The sequence below is a fragment of the Adiantum capillus-veneris genome, chromosome 10 (assembly GCF_014529385.1).
Source record: "Adiantum capillus-veneris isolate H3 chromosome 10, ASM1452938v2, whole genome shotgun sequence".
NCBI classification, from domain to species: domain Eukaryota; kingdom Viridiplantae; phylum Streptophyta; class Polypodiopsida; order Polypodiales; family Pteridaceae; genus Adiantum; species Adiantum capillus-veneris.
This window is the reverse complement of record NC_140940.1, coordinates 108,508,709-108,527,815: the sequence shown is the minus strand read 5'-3', so window position 1 is coordinate 108,527,815 and position 19,107 is coordinate 108,508,709. Positions and strand designations below refer to the sequence as shown.

The following is a 19,107-nucleotide window of genomic DNA, read 5'->3' as shown; positions in this document are numbered from 1 at the left end:
CAAGTGTCCTCCTAGCGGAGGCCCAGACACCTTCATACTCAGAGTCTCTCTTGTCCTCCCTCCCCCTTTTGTATTGTAACCATATAAAGGGGGTGGTAAAGGACAAAAGGTCGCTTATGAATGATAAAATCGCTCTCAAATGGGCACCTAGATTGCCCAACGAGGACGTTTTGAGGAGGCAATCCTTGAGGTATATAGCAATGCACTCCTGGGTGCGTCATCATCTTGTTGAAATGGCCTCGGCCCAGCTCGCATTAAAGACAGCGTACGCGGCCTATAGCCAGTGGTGTGACATTACTGGCACGCCCAAGGTCCCTATCCAGGCCTTCAATAGGGCTCTTACATACCGACCTATTTCAAAATGGCCCATCGTTACTAGAAAGTGAACGGCAAAGAGTATCATCTATCTAAACCTCACCCTGCATAGCTGGGCAGATGCAGCGCCCTCCCCCCAAGGAGGGTAGCCAGCGGGTGTCGTCCAACTCCCAATAGCTGCCTCTATCCCACCACTAGGCGGCAGCTATGCCCATCTAAGCCGAGCCACCCGTATCTAACCAGCTGGTGGTTGTTCTCTTTATATATGATAAGCTGGTCAACCGGCCAGAAGGAGGTTGAATGAACGATGAAAAAATGTGAGATAACCTCGCGAAGGATCTTCACCAGCGTATGGTTCAAACTTCTTGGGAGGATAATAACTCTCCGAACCCTCTAAACATTGGCTTTGGTTTGGGTTCACAGAGCTCTGAACCAGTTGAAGGAGTATGAGCGGAAGTGCGACGCGAGAGAGAGAGTGCGAGAAGAAGAGCAGAAAAAGGCAAAGAGAAATCTAAGACCATGATTCAAGAAATAAATGTGACAAACACTGTTGGAGAGGATGACAGTCTAGTGTCAGGAGACATCTACTTCTTGAAGAATACAATGGACTCAACTCTTCTTACAGCATCTGATGGAAATGCACTGAGTGACTGGATTATAGACTCGGGGGCATCACTTCATGTGTCTCCAAACAAGGAGTGGTTTACCTCTTATGTGACCACTAAAGATCATGTTCGGCTAGGCAATGGGCAGACATGTGAGATCTTAGGTGTTGGAGATGTTCAAATGAAGTTTCAGAATGGCTCTTCTTTCATGATGAAGAATGCGAGACATGTTCCCGCAATTACAAAGAGCTTGATCAGCACAGGTTTACTTGATGATGTTGGCTACGTCACCACTTTTGGACAGAACATGTGGAAGATATCCAAGGGTTCTATGACAGTAGCACATGGAGTAAAGTCTGGAGGACTTTACATGATTTATGTATCAAATGTCTCTAAAAATGTAATCAATGTAACCGAGTAGCCGAATGTTTCTTTGTGACATATCCGGTTAGGACATATGTCCAAGAAGGGAATGGAAATCTTGTCTCGTTTTGTTTATTTGCCTGGCTTTTCATTTAATGATTTTTAATTCTGTGAACATTGTCTATATGGTAAGCAAACACAGCAGCCACATAAGCATAGAAGCAGTAGAAGAGATACACAGTTGGCACTTGTTCATAGTGATTTGTGTGGACCTATGCCTAACCTATCTCTAGGGGAAGCTTCTTACTTTATGACATTTATAGATGATTACTCGAGGAAAGTATGGGTTTACTTTCTCAAGCACAAGGATGAAGCGTTTACTGTTTTCAAAACGTTTGTGACACTTGTGGAGAATCAGAGTGGCAAGAAGCTTAAATGCTTACGCAGTGACAATGGTGGAGAGTATGTTTCAAAGGCCTTTCAGGACTTTTGTGAGTCAAAAGGTATAAAACGTGAACTTACTGCTCCTTACAATCCTCCTCAAAATGGTGTTGCTAAGAGGATGAATAGGACCATACAAGAGAAGGTCAGAAGTATGTTGTCTAATGCACAGCTGCCAAATGGGTTTTGGGCTGAAGCTGTATCAACGGCTGTTCATCTTATAAATAGATCTCCTAGCAAGGTTTTGGAGAAGGATTCAGTGCCAGAGATGGTATGGTCAGGCAAAATGCCCTCATACAAGCATCTCAGAGTCTTTGGCTGTGAGGCATATACTCACGTTCCAAAGGAATTTAGGAACAAACTTGAGCCAAAGAGTAGAAAGTGCATCTTTCTAGGCTATGGTAATTCTGGTGAGATGGGGTACAGACTTTGGGATCCCGAATCCAGAAAGGTTGTCCGCAGCAATGATGTTCACTTTAATGAATCCAAATATCATTCTAAACCAGAGAGGGTTGAGGAGATTAGAAGAGTTGTCTTCCAAGAAGATGGACCTGCATGTGCAAGACAAAATGTCAGGGCTCAAGAGGAGCAAGGACAGGATAGAGTGGAACCACAGGTTGTGGCTGAGCCTGAGCCACCTATTGTGCGTAGATCTGGATGTGTCACGCGACCTCCTGATAGGTTTGTTCCATCTATGAACTATGTCATGTTGACTGATTGCAATGAGCCTTCATGTGACAAGGAAGCAGTGAAAATGAAGGACTCCGGGAATTGGCAATTGGCCATGCAGTCAGAGATGACAGCTCTGCATAAAAACCAGACATGGAAGCTAGTTAAATTACCACAGGGCAAAAAGGCTCTACCTTGTAAATGGGTTTACATGTATAAGATCACCACTAATGATAGTCAGCCAAAGTACAAAGCAAGGCTTGTTGCCAAGGGCTTTAAGCAAGAACAAGGCATTGACTTTGATGAAGTCTTCTCTCCGGTGGTCAAGATGACTACATTGAGATGCTTTCTTGCATTGGTTGCCATATTAGATTTGGTTTTGCACCAAATGGATGTCAAGAAAGCGTTCTTGCATGGTGATTTAGATGTGGAAATTTACATGCAGCAGCCAGAAGGGTTTGTTGAGAAAGGCAAGGAAGATTTGGTATGCCAGTTGTTAAAGAGTCTTTATGGCTTAAAACAATCACCGAGGGCATGGTACCATAAGTTCCACAAGTTTATGATTTCTCAAGGCTACAAACGTAGTGAGTTCGATCACTGTCTATATACAAAGAAGGCTAAGGATGGCAGTTGGTTGATCCTTATTTTGTATGTGGATGACATGTTGATTGCTGGCAAGCACTTGGAAGAAATTTCAGCTTTGAAGTCAAAGATGGCAAAATCGTTTGACATGAAAGACATGGGTGAGGCAAGTCATATACTTGGTATGCGCATTGAGAGAGACAGATCAAAGAAGTTGATTTGGTTATCTCAAACAGAGTATATTGACAAGGTTTTGCAATGTTTCAATATGGAGAAGGGAAAGGCATTGAATGTTCCATTGCCACCATATGTGAAACTTAGCAAACAAGATTGTCATGTGTCTGAGGAAGAAGAGGCTGAAATGGATAAGATTCCATATGCGTTTGCAGTGGGTAGTTTGATGTATGCAATGATTTCTACTCGCCCAGACATTGCATTTGCAGTGGGAGTAGTAAGTCGATACATGTCAAACCCAGGCAAGAAACATTGGGAGGCAGTGAAAGGAATATTGAGATACCTGAAAGCTACAAAGAGTATGCGTATATGCTATGGGAGTCAGGAGCTAAGTGTAAAGGGTTTTACAGACTCAGATTATGCATGTGACTTAGACAACCGAAGGTCTACGTCAGGGTATGTCTTTACATTGGCTGGTGGAGCAGTATCATGGCGTTCTAGATTACAAGATTGTGTTACTCAGTCTACTACAAAGGCTGAATATGTTGCAGCATCAGAGGAATGCAAAGAATCAATTTGGCTTAATCGACTAGTAACATATTTGGGAATCAAAGAAGAGATGCCTGTGTTATATTGTGATAGTCAAAGTGCTATACAATTGGCTTGCAAAGTTTATCACTCAAAGACAAAGCATGTGGATGCGAAGTATCGTTTCATCAGGGAAATGCTTGAGGATACGTAACTTCAGCTTGTCAAAGTTCACACCACAGAAAATCCTGCTGATCTACTTACAAAAGGACTTCCCTCAGAGAGCTTTGCACATTTTCACAAGCAGTTAGGTGTAGGGTAGTACATCACTTCTCTACATCTCTTGTATATTAGCTTGTATAGTAGCTTCTCTCACACTTAAAGTACCACATTGGACTTTAAGTGGGAGGTTGTGGGGTATAAAGCCCAATGTGGTCGCCCAGGTAAGTGGGCGGGCCGCCAGGTATGTACACATATTCTTTTGTAAAAACCTAATAAGAACTCACTATGGTCTACACATTACAGTAGAGCGAGTTCACCATATCGTCGTGCTCTTCTTATCGCACTGTCTCTCGCGTCGCACTTCCGCTCGTACTCCTTCAAACACAACCAAAGCATAACAATCTGATGCATAAGATGCATGGCCAGAGCCTGAACGAGTACGACTAGACAAAGGTGCATCCAATTTATTGTCACGCAATGTATGCAACAGCCATTTTGGCATACCTCTAGCCTGCTCATTTTTAGCCCTTTCCTCATCAAGTACATCATGTACATCTACATCAGTAATAGGCTGATCTGTAACATTTTTTGAAACCCCCATAGGTTGTACATTTGCCTCATTGGAATTTACATTCGTATTTCCACCACTAAAAAGAGGCAACAAAGTGTCATAAATGTCTTGTGAGCTTACAGTACTGTCTCTAGTACATGACAACAAGGGCTGAACAGAATCTTCCACAAACACAACATCCCGTGAAACGAGGATACGCTTTGTTTGTGGATGATACAACCTGTAACCTTTGCTTTCAGCACTATAACCAACAAAAATACATTGACAACCTTATCATCCAATTTTCTGTGTTGTGTTTGTGGCACCAAAGCATATGCCAAACAACCAAAAACACGAATGTGCTCAATAGAAGGCTTTCTATCATGCCATGCTTCATATGGAGTAATAGACTGCAAAGCTTTCGTAGGACGCCTGTTTTAGTACCTAAGTGGCAGACATGATGGCCTCAAAAAGAATGCGGCAAAGCTTGACTTTTGACAATACATCGTGCCATTTTCGTAAGTGACCTGTTTTTCCTCTCAGCAACACCATTTTCCTGAGGTGTGTAAGGCACTGTACATTGGTGTTTTATCCCAGGACTAGCTAGAAATGCATTAAATTCATGAGACATATACTCCCTCCCTCAATCGGAATGGAGGGTGCCCATAGTACATTTCGATACATTTTCAACCATAGCCAGAAATTGTTTAAAGCACATAAAAACTTTGGACTTTGCTTTAAGCGGAAATACCCATGCATGCATGGATTAATCATCAATGAAAGTCACAAAGTAAAGGTAATTGCCCAAGGATGGAGTTTGCATGGGCCCACAAACATCACTATGCACAAGCTGCAACCTGCATGTGGCCCTAGCTGAACCATCCTTTGGAAACGTCGAACGCTGCATCTTACCCAAAATACAGCCTTCACAACCATGTTTGATAGGTGCTTCAAGAGGCGCCAAAGAAGCAACCATATTGGATTTTTGCAAACGTAGCAAACTAGCAAAATTCAGATGCTCAAAACGTGCATGCCATAGTTTTGCATCTAAAACAATCCTTGAATTTTCAACTGCATTTGCAACATTTTGTCCACACTTGTCATACAAAGTGAGCTTATACAACGCACGGCACCAAAGGTTAGATGCAACAATTTCATCACCAAAATTGAGATCATGAATTGTAAATCTGTCATCCACAAATTTGACTACAAGTCCAAGTCTAGCAAGTGCGGATACAAACAAAAGATTCTTCTTGATCCTAGGTACATAAAGTGCATCAACAAGTGAGAGAGAACTACCATTTGCAACAGTAAGCACAATCTTTCCAACTCTCTAAACCGGATAAGAGGCATTGTTGGCACAAGTGACTGAATTTCCATGAGGAACAAACTCAAGAGAGGTGAACAATTCATGATGTGAGGTAATGTGCTTTGTAGCACCATTGTCAAAATATCACACATGTGAATCTGCAGCAACTGACATGCATGCATCATGGACAGCAGGATTGTAAGTGCACTCTGTACTAAAAGCCCATTCTGCATCAACATCAGCATCACAGTCTCCTTTCACAGAAGATTCAACAATGGCTGCATTTGTAGTGGAACCAACATTTGCAGTGGAACCACCCTCTTTCTTCTTAGCCTCTTTGGCCTTCAACTTAGGACACTGCTTGATCAAGTGATCATTAGCTTTACAATAATGGCAACGCATCTTCTTTTTGCCCTTATTAGCAGAATTTTCAAACGAATTGCTGCCAGTAGAAGCATTAGGAACAGACGTTTTGCCACTCGCAGCAGAACCATAAGAAGTGGCTGCATTGTTGTTACCAACCTTTCTTTGAGAAGTAATAAAAGCCTGTTCAACTGCACACTGCCTAGTCTTGTTTTTTTTGGAAAGTGACTCTTGCAACAACAATGTGCACAATGCATCAAACTTCACAACTTCAGGATTTCCTTGGGTCATAAGTCTCCAAGTACTAGTGAAAGTCTGGTAAGAATCTGGTAAGGCATCAAGAACAGTTTGCACAAGGGAATTGTCTGCAATGACTTCAGTTGCAGAAATAAGATTGATATCCTTGACACCAGCAAGGAACGTGTCCATATCATCTTCCTCATGCATAATCTTTGATTCCAGCTCTTTACGTGTAGCAAAGCAATTTTAGCCTTATTGCGGCTTGCATAAAGACTTGCTAGAATATCCCAAGCCTGTTTTGTAGATTTCGTTGAATGAATGTGAGGAGTAATGGTGCGATTCACAGAAAACACAATCAATGCATAAGCCTATGCATCCTTTACATCCCAACAAGCTTGTTCTATCATAGGCAAATCAACTCTAATAGCAAAAATTCTTGCAGCAAGACCTGCAACATCTTCAACATCGGCTACATCCTCAAAACCAGGACGTACATCAATGCCCTGCACAATATTCCAGACACCCTTTGACACAAGAACATGTTGCATCATGTAATCCCACATAGGGTAATTGTCCCCATTCAATCTGTTCTCAGCAGCAGCAAACATCGTGAACACATCTGTGTTGTTGTCAACCATGTAAATACATGCACCTGATGTGAAAACTGCTCGAAATGAGGAGAAACTGAGTGAGACCAGCACGTGCTATATATCACAACCCGCAATAGAATGTATGGGACTTCCTATGGAATTATTTGCGATGACAAAAATTCTGCACAAAATGACGAAATTGCCTGCGCAGACCTGGCTGTAGTGGAAACGGAGTTCGAAATGAGCCCGAATCAAAAATCTTGAAATTTTTGTCAACCTGTGAATGCTCGCCAAAGCTCACAGAAATCGATGAAAGTGAGCAGGCGTGTGCTGGAGCTACTGGCAACTAAGCTCGGGAGGACGCAACCTACTCTGATACCAATTGTTGGAATTAGGGTTGCAAAGAAACACACACAGCTTGGAGAAGACGAAGGAAGCTCAAGGCACACAATAGAGAGTGTTTTACTTAGTGTGAAATGGAAAGATAGGTAGCCCTAGAGTGATGGGCGTATATACAATGCACGGGGGGAAAAACCTCCTAAAGAGGGAAAAAATTCCCCGGTGGTCCTAGTGTGTTCACACACATCACTACCACATTATATGGTAACATACGGTAATAGGAAGGGCTAAGAGCCATCTGTTTGTAGTCCATCAGTGATTGATTTCAAGATCGAACATTTCTATCCGGTTAAGTACCCATCGATTATAATGGACAAGCAAGGATCTTTCCATTAGTGATTTTATGGGCATTATTTTAGCACTACACACTTTGAGTGTGAAAATCAAGTCGAGTTTTTCAGTGGCTTAAACTCGTAAGCGCTTATCTCTACCAAGGTGTATAGATGATGCCAGCATTCAGAAAGCACGGCTGTTCACAAAAACCCACGATTATGGATTTTTGGGTCCGAAAAAGATCTAGTTGTGAATATGATTCCAACTTCAGTGGATCTTCTATCTTATCTCTAGCACTACAAGTGTCTATATGAATCCAGTTTTGGGGTAAGACGCAGCTCATGATTATTAAATCACTTATTCAGTGTTATGGTCGATTCTTGGAATCTTCACACTTGCACTTTCAAGGAAAGAAGTCCATAAGCTACCAAGGGCTCGTGGATAATTTCAGGATCCAAAGTTGAATTAAGATACTATCAGCTACTAGTTCAGCAGTTTTCCTGCAACGTTTAACCAAGGAGTTTGACAATGCTGATTTTAACCAAGGGGTCTGGTTTGCAAAGGCACCATCCAAGGTTACGTGTGCAATACTACTTGCATTTCACTAATTTTCAATAAGTGTTCCTAGGCCTTTGCCGACGGGAAATTTAGGCAGGTGCTTTTCACTCCACTACATGTACACATCTGTTTTGGTTTTGTTTCTTTTGGTTTGATCTTCAAAGAACTGACAAGGTCATGTAAGAGCCAAGCAATCTCGGTTGTGGTGTCCAAAATAAGTTTTTGCATTATACAGTTATAGACCCACTTGTAGGGTTTATTTGGCACATGTTGTCACATGGGATACAACATGGTCTAGGAACTCAAGGAGTTCATTTTAGCGAGTGTGGAGCAAGGCTAATGAGGGTCCCTCTCATTCCCATCATAGAGTGTTTGCAATTACCTCCACGCACAAGTACATCTCGTACTTGAAGGATGTTCTTTTTTCAGACACCCTTACATGAGACATATTCCACATGTGGAGAATATGCGTCTCTGGGAATAACACTGACGCCCACTATTTCAATCCCTAGGTGCTGGTCAAATATGTTTTCTAGACCGTTTTCAGCACGTCGTATCAGGAACAATTTCAGTGGCCAGAAATTGTCGGATATTGAGACTAACTTGTTAAGGTACAAGTGTTGTTAAACAACATTAACTGATTGTTGTTTATGCATATAGCACTGCTATCAGTTGTTAATGAAAAGGTTTCATTGTTTGTACCTAGAAGTGATTAATGTTTCACCTTCTATTATGGTTCAAACGTTTTAGCAAGGCTTGCAAATGATTGCAGTAGAAAGTATTTAGTTTCTTTTCAGAACTATTCACATTCTTCTTTGATGTGTTCTAAAAGTAACACATTCTCCATCAGTATTGGCAGGGATGATCATGGATATACATGTGCGGATCTGTTTTTTGCTAAATGCATGCACACTGGGTGTTATGGGCCCTAGTGTTTAGCAAAGGCTGATTTGGAGCGGCATGCATATTCATCACATTAAGTTGCTTATGAAGCATTTTTTTGTAACATTTAATGGTCTAGTAACTTGTGTGTAGCGGAAAATAGCATGGACATAGTGAGCATTTCATTAGAATAGCTTCCTAATGAGAATAACAAGAGTGCTTGGGTGGAGAGAGCAACAAAAAGCATAACACCTAGTTAGATAGCATGAACAATACTTCAAAAGAGAGAGAAATTAAGCAATTGACAACAGTTGAGGACCGGATTTGCATGGAGCCAGCGGTCCCCCCTCCAAAAGGCTTTGTATTACGGTTTCTCCCATCAAGCGACATTTTACAATACAATTCTTTGTGTTCCTTCAATACTAGCTAGTGCAATGAAGATGGAAACTTCATGCACTAAGAAAAACACTTATCAAACACAACATCAATTCCCTCACGGTCTCAGACCCAAGACCTCACACACCTTCGAAGATGGTGAGAGCTAGCGGAGTATGAGAGTAGATTTAGAGGAAGAAGGAGTATTCTTACGAGAAAGATGTACATCTCCTCACATAATCACTCATATTAGCATAGATTAGCTTAGTAATTAGCATGGTAGAGGAGATGAACATGCATTGAAGCTTGGCTCTTGGTTGGATTTGCATCACAAAGCCAAGAGTTGTTGGTGTAGGCATCCCTTCTCACAAGCTTGGAGTAGGTGGTAAGCTTTCCATTAAAGCTTGAGAAGGAGAGAGAGTCTTCTTTGCTTCACACATGAGATTGTGTGAGTGTGTGATAATGCCTTGCAAAATCAGCCCCCTCTCTCTCTTGGTCGACCCCCCTTGGTAAATGCTCATGCTACAGCCATATTGGACCTCCCCAGGCACAGCCAATGGAAATTAAGTAGCATAAGTTATAGCCTTTTGACATGTGTCCCCGTTTCCCCTTTTGTGAGAGCTTTAGGTAGTTAATAAATGCAACTAAACTCTCATTGGACCCCTTTGCCTCCTGGCCAATAGGAATCAGGCAAGCCATTGGGCTATTGAATGCTCATTGGTCCCCTTGGGAGACTGTCCAATAGTCTTCTAGAGAGCTTAATTCTTATTGGTTCTTTTAATAAGTGTTTTTAAATTAATTAGGAGACTGTCCAATAGTCTTCTAGAGAGCTTAATTCTTATTGGTTCTTTTATTAAGTGTTTTTAAATTAATTAAACTAGATTTACTCTAGCCTAATTCTCATTGGTCCACCTCCATGGCCATCCAGTAGGATTTGAGTACACCTTGTGGGCATCTGGCATAGGGAGCTGACATGTGTCCCTCTTTCCCCTTGTGTACAAATGAAGCTTGTGAGTGTGTGTGGGTGTTTCTCTCTCATCCCCTACTTCTTGGGCTCTCTCCCTCCTATGTAGGGCTTGACAAAGACTTTTTGGGACACACACAAAGCATCCAATTCCCCTAATGTTTGACCTTTGGACACAACCTTTGAATTTTGGAACCTTAGCATTTTGGAAGTCTTAATGGGCTGAACCTTAGGGTCTTTTGAGCCCATTGTTGCACATAGATCTTTTGCAGATGGCCCCCCCTTTAGATCTTTATTTACCCTCCTTTGGATCCCTACCGTGGCGAGTCTGCTAGCTTAACCAATATTCTAGCTTTTTCTCCCTTGGAACTTCCATATTAAATGATCAATTTAACATGAGAAAATCATTTAGGAGAATTAGATATTGATTATTATGACATTTTGCACTCTATGTGGAGTATCTCTGTCATAATAATCAATATCTAATTCTCCTAAATGATTTTCTCATATTAAACTGATCATTTAATGTGGGGAAGGCCAGGGGAGAAAAAGCTAGAATATTGGTTAAGCTAACAGACCGGCCACAGTAGGGATCCAAAGGAGGGAAAATAGGGATCCAAAGGGGGGGCCATCTGCAAAAGAGCCATGTGCAACAATGGGCTAAAAAGACCCTAAGATTCAGCCCATTAAGACTTCCAAAATGCTAAGGTTCCAAAATTCAAAGGTTGTGTCCAAAGGTCAACCCTAGGGAAAATTGGATGCTTTGTGTGTGCCCTAAAAGTCTTTGCACATCCCTACATGGGAGGGGGCGAGCCCTAAAGGTAGGGGATGAGAGAGAAAGCCACACACACACACACACACACACAGGCTCCCTTTACACAAAGGGAATGAGGGACACATGTCAGCTCCCTAGGCCAGATGCCCACAAGGTGTGCCCAATTTCTATTGGATGACCCTTGAAGTGGACCAATGAGAATTAAGCTAGAGTAAATCTAGTTTAATTAATTTAAAAACATTTAATAAAAGAAACCAATGAGAATTAAGTCTCCTAGAAGACTATTGGGCAGTCTCCCAAGGGGTCCAATGAGCATTCAGGAGCCCCATGGCTTGCCTGATTCCTATTGACCAGGAGGCAAAGGGGTCCAATGAGAGTTTAGTTTAATTATTTAATTACCTAAATCTCTCACAAAAGGGGAACGGGGGACACATGTCAGAAGGCTATCACTTATGCTGCTTAATTGTAATTGGCTTGACTTGGGGAGGGCCAATGAGCAATTAGCAAGAGGGCTCGCCCAAGAGAGAGAGGGGGCTGATTTTTGCAAGGCATTATCACACACACACACACACACACAAGCTGATGTGTGAAGAAAGAGAAGACTATCTCTTCCCAAGCTTTAATGGAGAACTCATCACCTACTCCAAGCTTGTGAGATAGAAGCCTACATCAACACTCTCTTGGCATGTGGATGCAAATCCAACCAAGAGCCAAGCTTCAATGCATGATCATCTCCTCTACCAAGGTAATTACTAAGCTAAGCTATGCTACATATGAGTGATTATGTGAGGAGATGTACATCTTTCTCGTAAGATACTCCTTTTTCCTCTCAATCTACTCTCATACCCTGCTAGCTCTCACCATCTTCGAAGGTGTGTGAGGTCTTGGGTCTGAGAACGGGGATAATTCAAGTTGTGTTTGTTAAGTGTTTTGCTTAGTGCATGAATTTTCCATCTTCATTGCACTAGCTAGTCTTGAAGGAACACAAAGAATTGTATTGTACAATGTCTCTCTTGATGGGAGAAACCATAATACAAAGCCTTTTGGAGGGGGGACCGGCTCCATGAAAATACGGTCCTCAACTGTTGTCAATAGCTTAATTTCTCTCTCTTTTGAAAGTATTGTCGATGCTATCTAACTAGGTGTGCTCTCTCCACCCAAGCACTCTTGTAATTCTCATTAGGAATCTATTCTAATGAAATGCCCACTATGTTCATGCTAGGTTCCGCTACTCATAAGTTATTAAGCCATTAAATGTTACAATCTCTCTAAAATTACTTTTGGGTCTACCAATCATCCATAGAGGACATAGCTTGGTTTGGATGCTTGTGGATCTTTCCAGTTAACCACGATGGTTATTCAGGACATTGTTGATTCCCCAGCAATGTTGTACGATATTGTGATCCCCGTTTATCAGTCCTATGGGAAGACTGTCTGTAAACCGTGGGGGAAACACACCTCAATTATCCAAGGGGATAGGCAGATTACAAAGTGTAATCTTGTGCTAAAGGATATGCAAAGTGTGTACATTAGCACCAAGCAATCCAATTAGTAAGCATTTATTGCTCTACTTGAAGTTTTCTTACTATCAGTTAAATCATGTTTGCGACTAGGTTTAGTCTCTTCATGTATAAGTCAGGTTCTCAACCTTGAGCACTAGTTATGGTGGGGTTGTTTAGCGATGAAATTTGAGAACAAGTCAAGGACTTACAACTGGCTGATGAGTTTTGTCAGCAAGTTACTTTCATGGAAAGTGAAAAGAGGTACTCTTTCAGGTACATCTTTGTTGTGATAACTCGTTTCGCATGCTCATGTGCGTTCTAAATGGAGTCTACACACTATGATTGGATTGCAACCGGTAACACAAGATGGCTGCCAATGGACAACAATGTGCACAATCAAGTTGTTATTCTTGATTTCATTGGACCTCCTATTGAACCGTGTTTTGATCAAACAAACAGCTCGATCCATGAGGAATACCACTGTGGAAAACATTAGTGTTCTTATGAAGATTCTCCACTTTTGTTTTCACAAATGAAAACGCTTCTCCAAGGGGGGAGTAATGTCATGCCAAGGGTAGGACTATAGGAGGGCACGGCCCTTGGCCGAGGGCCTACATATACACATGCAGTACAGGGGTATATATAGCTAAGAGCCAGAGGGCCAAGGGCCTATATATAGGTATGGTTGGGTGGTTAATGGCATGTCTATCTTCCCTATGGCCTTTCATGATCACTGGTCAAAATGAGGCACATATGCTGAATTTAAGGCTGATTTGAATGCTACTTTCAAGATGAATTTAAGGCTGATTTGAATGAGGCACATATGCTGAATTTAAGGCTGATTTGAATGCTACTTTCAAGATGAAAGATTTGGGCCTATTGCATCATTATTTGGGCATACAATTTAAGTAGTATGATGGTCGTATTGCATTGTGTCAAACAAGTTTCATAAAGACATTGCTATGTGAGTTTGGATGACTTGAGGAATGAAAGCCTATTTCCACTCCCATGGAAATGGGTTTGAAGTTGAGTCTTCATGATCTTGGTGATCCTGCCAATGTCACTCTTTATCAAACTATTGTTGGATGCCTTATTTATGTACGAAACATAAGGCCAAATATTCGGTTTGCAGTCTCACAGGTCAACAGATTTATGCATAGCCCAGGGTCTAAGCATTGGCAGGTTGTCAAGCGGATCTTTTGCTACTTGAGTGGCACTTTGCATCTTGGGTTGTTTTATCCCAAGGGGGGATCATTGTTGCCAAATTGGCATGCTTTTTCGGACTCAGATTGGGCTGGTTGTTATGACATGCGAGTGGCCACGAGTGGTTTCTGTTTCATGCTCGATAATTCATGTATATGATGGTTGAGCAAGAAGCAACCTGTTGTGGCCACTTCAAGTTGTGAGGCTGAGTGCAGGGCAATCTGCATAGCTACAGTTGAGTGCGTGTGGCTCAGATGCCTTATGGCTCGCACAAAGCACATTGAGGTGCATTACCACTATGTCAGGGAGGCTCTCAGCAAGAGAGATCAGCTTGGCTTATGTGCCAACACAGGACAACCTTGCATATCTTTTCACAAAGACATTGTCTAGTGAATCAAAACTTTTTGCAAAGCTTTGGGCTTACTCCCCTTTGTGGACTGATCATGTCCTCAGGGCATGGCACTTCCCTATACTCTATGTGTCAGCTCTCGTTCACTGCTTCACTCCCAGGAGGGATTTGTTACCATATGCATGTGGTAGTGATGTGTGTGAACACACTTAGGACCACCGGGAGTTTTCCCTCACTAGGAGGTTTTCTCCATGTGCATTGTATATATGCCCATCACTCTAGGGCTAACTTACCTTTCATTGCACACTAAGAAATACTACTCTTTGTTGTGTGCCTTGAGCTTTTTTCGTCTTCTCCAAGTTGTGTGTGGTTCCCTGCAACCCTATTTCCAACAGCTCGGACTACAGAACTAAACTATGCAAGGCATGGCTTCCATTCTTTAAAAATTTTGCGGGGACACAATGGCAGGGACCGTACTTCTTTGTGGCAATTTTGTAAATTGTGTAGTATATATGGTTTATAGTGTATGTCATTTCCTCATTGTATAACAAAAAGTTTAACTACCCAAACGATTTTCCTATCGCTTGACAAAACAACATTCTCTACCATGCACACTCGAACAAGATGCCTACTCAATGACAAGGTTAGTAGTAGTCAAAGTCATTTTTTGCATTTCTTTACACTATAGTTTACTGTATGTAAACAACAACACATCAATACTAAACTGCATCAACACATTTTTTGAGGACTCACCGTCATTTGAGAGCTCATTGTCCACCGTGTGTCTCTCTTTGTCCCTCTCTCCCCCATTTGGAGGATGGATGATGCACTCGTATCAACAAGTTTCTTTGGCAAAGCCAACCAAACAAGACTAGTTCTTTCCACCCACATGGCATGGTTGAGGCCTTTTTACACGACTCACAAACCACTGGAGTCTACATCAACACTCCCCTCGCACTAAGTAGCACTAGGCAATTAATAAGGGGGATAGAGGGGATCAACAATTGGGTTCATGGACGACATCTCGAGGTGAACTAAACTCGGGTAGCGCAAAAATCAAGGCGGTGAGGAGACTCCACCACGCCTTGACGACATGGATTTGAACCCACGACCTCATGCCTTAGGTTTTGTATCGCATGGACTAACCACCTCACCCGTGTCATGTACCCTCTCCGTTTTCATGATACTAGATTGTGAGCCAACATGCGCTGCTTGGATTTTTGGAATTTAATTTGTGCCTAGGTTTAGTTTTAATACGACCCTTGTGGCTACGATTGCCTCGTTTTTCGTGCGTAGACTTAGGAGGTGGATCCCCTTACCTCCCTTAGTCATGAGGCAACACTCCCTTTCTTTAGGAAGGCAGTAGTGTTCGGAAAAAATGTGTCTCAGCTTAATATCGTGCCGTTTTCAAATTTCAAAATGCCGGTTGAAGGCAAAAGGAAAATGAGAAATTCCACTCCAAAATAGAGAAAAATAATGTAACAAGTCAAAGGGTCATGGTGGCTTTCAAAAACAATAAGAAAGTGATAAAATTGTTTAAACTGATATCAGTGTTTGCGAAACGATTGCATTTGCTTAGTCTTGAGCCGATTGAAAATCGAGACTAGCTAGCTGCAAACCATGATAAACGAAAGAAAAACGGATGAAATATGTGAGAAAGTCATCCAAATATTTTGCAAATTTCAAAATTACTACTAGTATTTCTGATTTTTTTCTTTGTGAGGAAGAAACTCGATCAATAGCCGCTTAATAAAAGAGACTTTCTTGAATGTTAACACTAATTGGAATCAAACTATAAAATGCAAGAAATGTAAAGCCATGTGAAGTTGTGAAATGAAAGGTGAAATAAAAAGAACTAATTAATATATGTGTGTGTAGAATTTATTAGCATTATGCAAGGTGAAGCTTCACTTTAGCATTCTAAAACAATGAAAAAAAAAACATATATGTTGTGTGTGTGTGTGTGTAAAGTTTAATTTTAAAGTTTATTAAAATTAAGGAAGGTGAAACTTCACTTCAGCATTTTAGAACAATAGAATGCTAGAAAATAGAACAATAGAATGCTAGAAAATAGAAAAGTAAAGACAGGATTTGAAATGAAAGGTAAGTCTACATCATGCACCACAGAAAACTATGAAAGTCCCCCTAACTTAGCTCCACACTACGGGTTTCTTGTAGAAAGCCAACAAAAACCCAAAAAATAAGCCTAATTTTTCAAAGTCCCTTTTGACAAATTCAAGAAAAGGAATTTTTATGTTTGGAAAAATGATTTTTCCCGAGAACACTAATGCCAAAAAGAACTATTTGGAATCGGACGGAACATACCGAGTCGAGGCATGGGTCACATCTCGGTTTCAAATTCAGAGTTGGCTTCCAATTTACAAGGTTACGAGCATGGAGTTGTGGTTCGTACTCGTAGTAGCGGTGGCCATTGCCATAGCTGCTTCTTACAAGGCAGTCGACCGCTACTCAACCATTCGTCCCCTCCCTCTCCTTCTATCTCCTCCCGTTCCCCTCATAGGTCCCTTTGCACCCAACTCGCTACTCCTCACCCATTTGCATCGCATCGGTGATGGCCTCCTTCCCTCACCTGAAGACGTTGTTGTCGATGCACAAGGTTTCCTCTTCGTAGGCTGCAGTGATGGGTGGATTAAGCGCATCCATCCGAAGTCCGACTTTGTGGAGGACTGGGTATTCTTGGGTGCAGGCCACAGCCCTCTTGGCCTCGTCCTCGGTAGGCATGGCGAGCTCATCGTCTGCGACCCTGATGTGGTAATTCATACTTTTGAAGAACTTGTGTTTGATAAATAAAACGAGCCTGCTTGATTCTTGGCTGCTTGATTGCTATTAATTTGCTAACGTTGCTGCAGCTTGCATTTCGCATGCGGCATCCGATGAATAATGGCAAGCCTTTTCTTTTTAGTGAACTGATTGAGACAGGAAGTCTTCGGTTCGCTAGTAAGCTTTGGATGTCATTATGCATACTTCTGTGATTGGATTATTCCTTAATGTTCCCTTTCATTACACTGTGTTATTGGTGATCTTTGTATACACTTGACCGTGCGATTTAAAGGCAAGCATTGAATTTTACGAATGCATCAGTCATGTGGTAACTCATTTAAATAGTAAGGCAGGTGACATTTGGATTGGAAGTGGCCTTTTGTGCTTCACACTTTTGTAAATTTGGTCTTTTCTGCTATTACCAGTTTGCTACATACATAAGGATGTCATTTTTTCTTTTCAACTGTGTAGGGGTTGCTGAATGTAACAAAAGACAAGGTAGAGGTACTTTCACAAGAAGCTGAAGGTGTGAAATTCATGTAAGATATGTGGTTTTCAACGGAGCACACAATAGTTTTGCTTTGCTCGCAGCTCGCTGCATGCGCGCACATTCAATGACTATGTGTAGGGAAGCATCACTTTTGCTACTCCATCGCAGGCTTACAGATGCAGCTGCCGTATCTATGGAGGACGGATCTATCTATTTCACCGATGCGACAGACAAGTATCCATTTGCTCATCACATAAATGACTTAATGGAGGCTCGTCCAAATGGGCGCCTCCTGAAGTATGATGAAGTCACACGGATCACCACAGTCCTCATGGACCATCTGTATTTTGCTAATGGAGTCGTTCTTTCCAGCAATGAGGATTTTCTAGTGGTTTGTGAAACTGTAATGTATGTCCGTTTTTTCTTATTTCTGATCAAAAGTACTTTTGTTTTTAGAGATTTAACCTAATTTGGTGACTTTGTTCTTTCAGGGCTCGGTGCCAGCGTTATTGGCTCAAGGGTGAGAAGAAAGGCCGTTTTGAGATCTTCATCGACAGGCTACCTGCGTATCCTGATAATATAAAAAGCGATGGCAAAGGACAATTTTGGATTGCCTTAGTGGGGGTAATAATTGGCCAGCCATTTCTTCTCCGCATCAATATCGTCTAGACATTGGATGCACATATTTTAGGGCTTGAACTGCAGATTTTACGATGTTATCTCTTCAGCATGCTGTTTGAGGCTGCATGCATCGATGGTGTTATGGATAACATTTGTTCTTGCGTGCTAAATATAGAAAACGATGTGGGTCCCATTGTAATGAGTTTATTCCCCTTGTTTGTGGATGCAGGCGAGGCCCTTTTACATGGATTGGGCAATGAGATCTCCATTTTTGAAGCAACTTCAACAGGTATTGGGACTGACGGATGTTTTTCTCAAACGGTTGAACAAAAGGGCGCTTGTACTTACCGTGACGGAGGATGGTGAACCCTTACGAACATTGGCAGATCCTACTGGGGATGCTATCAAGTCTGTGACTACGGCCTACGTGGTTGGTGATAATCTTTACTTGGGGAACTTGGGGGAAAATTTTCTTGGCCATGTCAAACTCAACAAAACTATCTGATCAATGGTGAAATGCTAGATTTGGGGGAATGGTGTAATTGAACCGTCAAAGCAAGATTTGTTCAGCACAAAATCTCCTTATAGTTTTAATGTCTGCGTCTCTGTTATTTATCGAAGCCATCGCAGGCATTGAGAGTTGAGAGGTTTGACAAGTTCTGTGCCCGTCCTCGTAGCTTAAATGTATTACCCTCGTCCTTATTCAAATTTATGCGTTGGTCTCTATGCCATGAGGCATGGAACCTGTATGTTTATATATTGCGATGAGTCTTAAGAGAGTAATTAAGGTGATGTGAAGGACATGTTGTAGTGTAGCTACTCAGTGGGGCATTGTTATACTTGCAGGGCTCATTGGCTTGAAGATTGGTCATGTCTTGAGCTAATATGCATATAAGTCCCAAGTGCATTCTATCATGACACTAATTTCCAGATGAAGTTGGAGAAGACTGTATGCACAAGAAGTTTTGGACAGATTCTCACAAT

General features: G+C 41.7%; 1 protein-coding gene across 1 annotated transcript; it reads left to right on the top strand.

The window, feature by feature from the left end:
- The first annotated feature begins 16,586 nt into the window (after nt 1–16,586).
- Nucleotides 16,587–18,876, top strand: LOC147449439 (protein STRICTOSIDINE SYNTHASE-LIKE 5-like). Its single transcript, XM_086522616.1, has 5 exons — nt 16,587–17,003; nt 17,484–17,551; nt 17,671–17,910; nt 17,994–18,126; nt 18,353–18,876. The coding sequence occupies exons 1-5, from the start codon at nt 16,626–16,628 to the stop codon at nt 18,626–18,628; spliced, it is 1,095 nt and encodes a 364-aa protein (XP_086378742.1). The 5' UTR covers nt 16,587–16,625; the 3' UTR covers nt 18,629–18,876.
- The last annotated feature ends 231 nt before the right edge of the window (nt 18,877–19,107 follow it).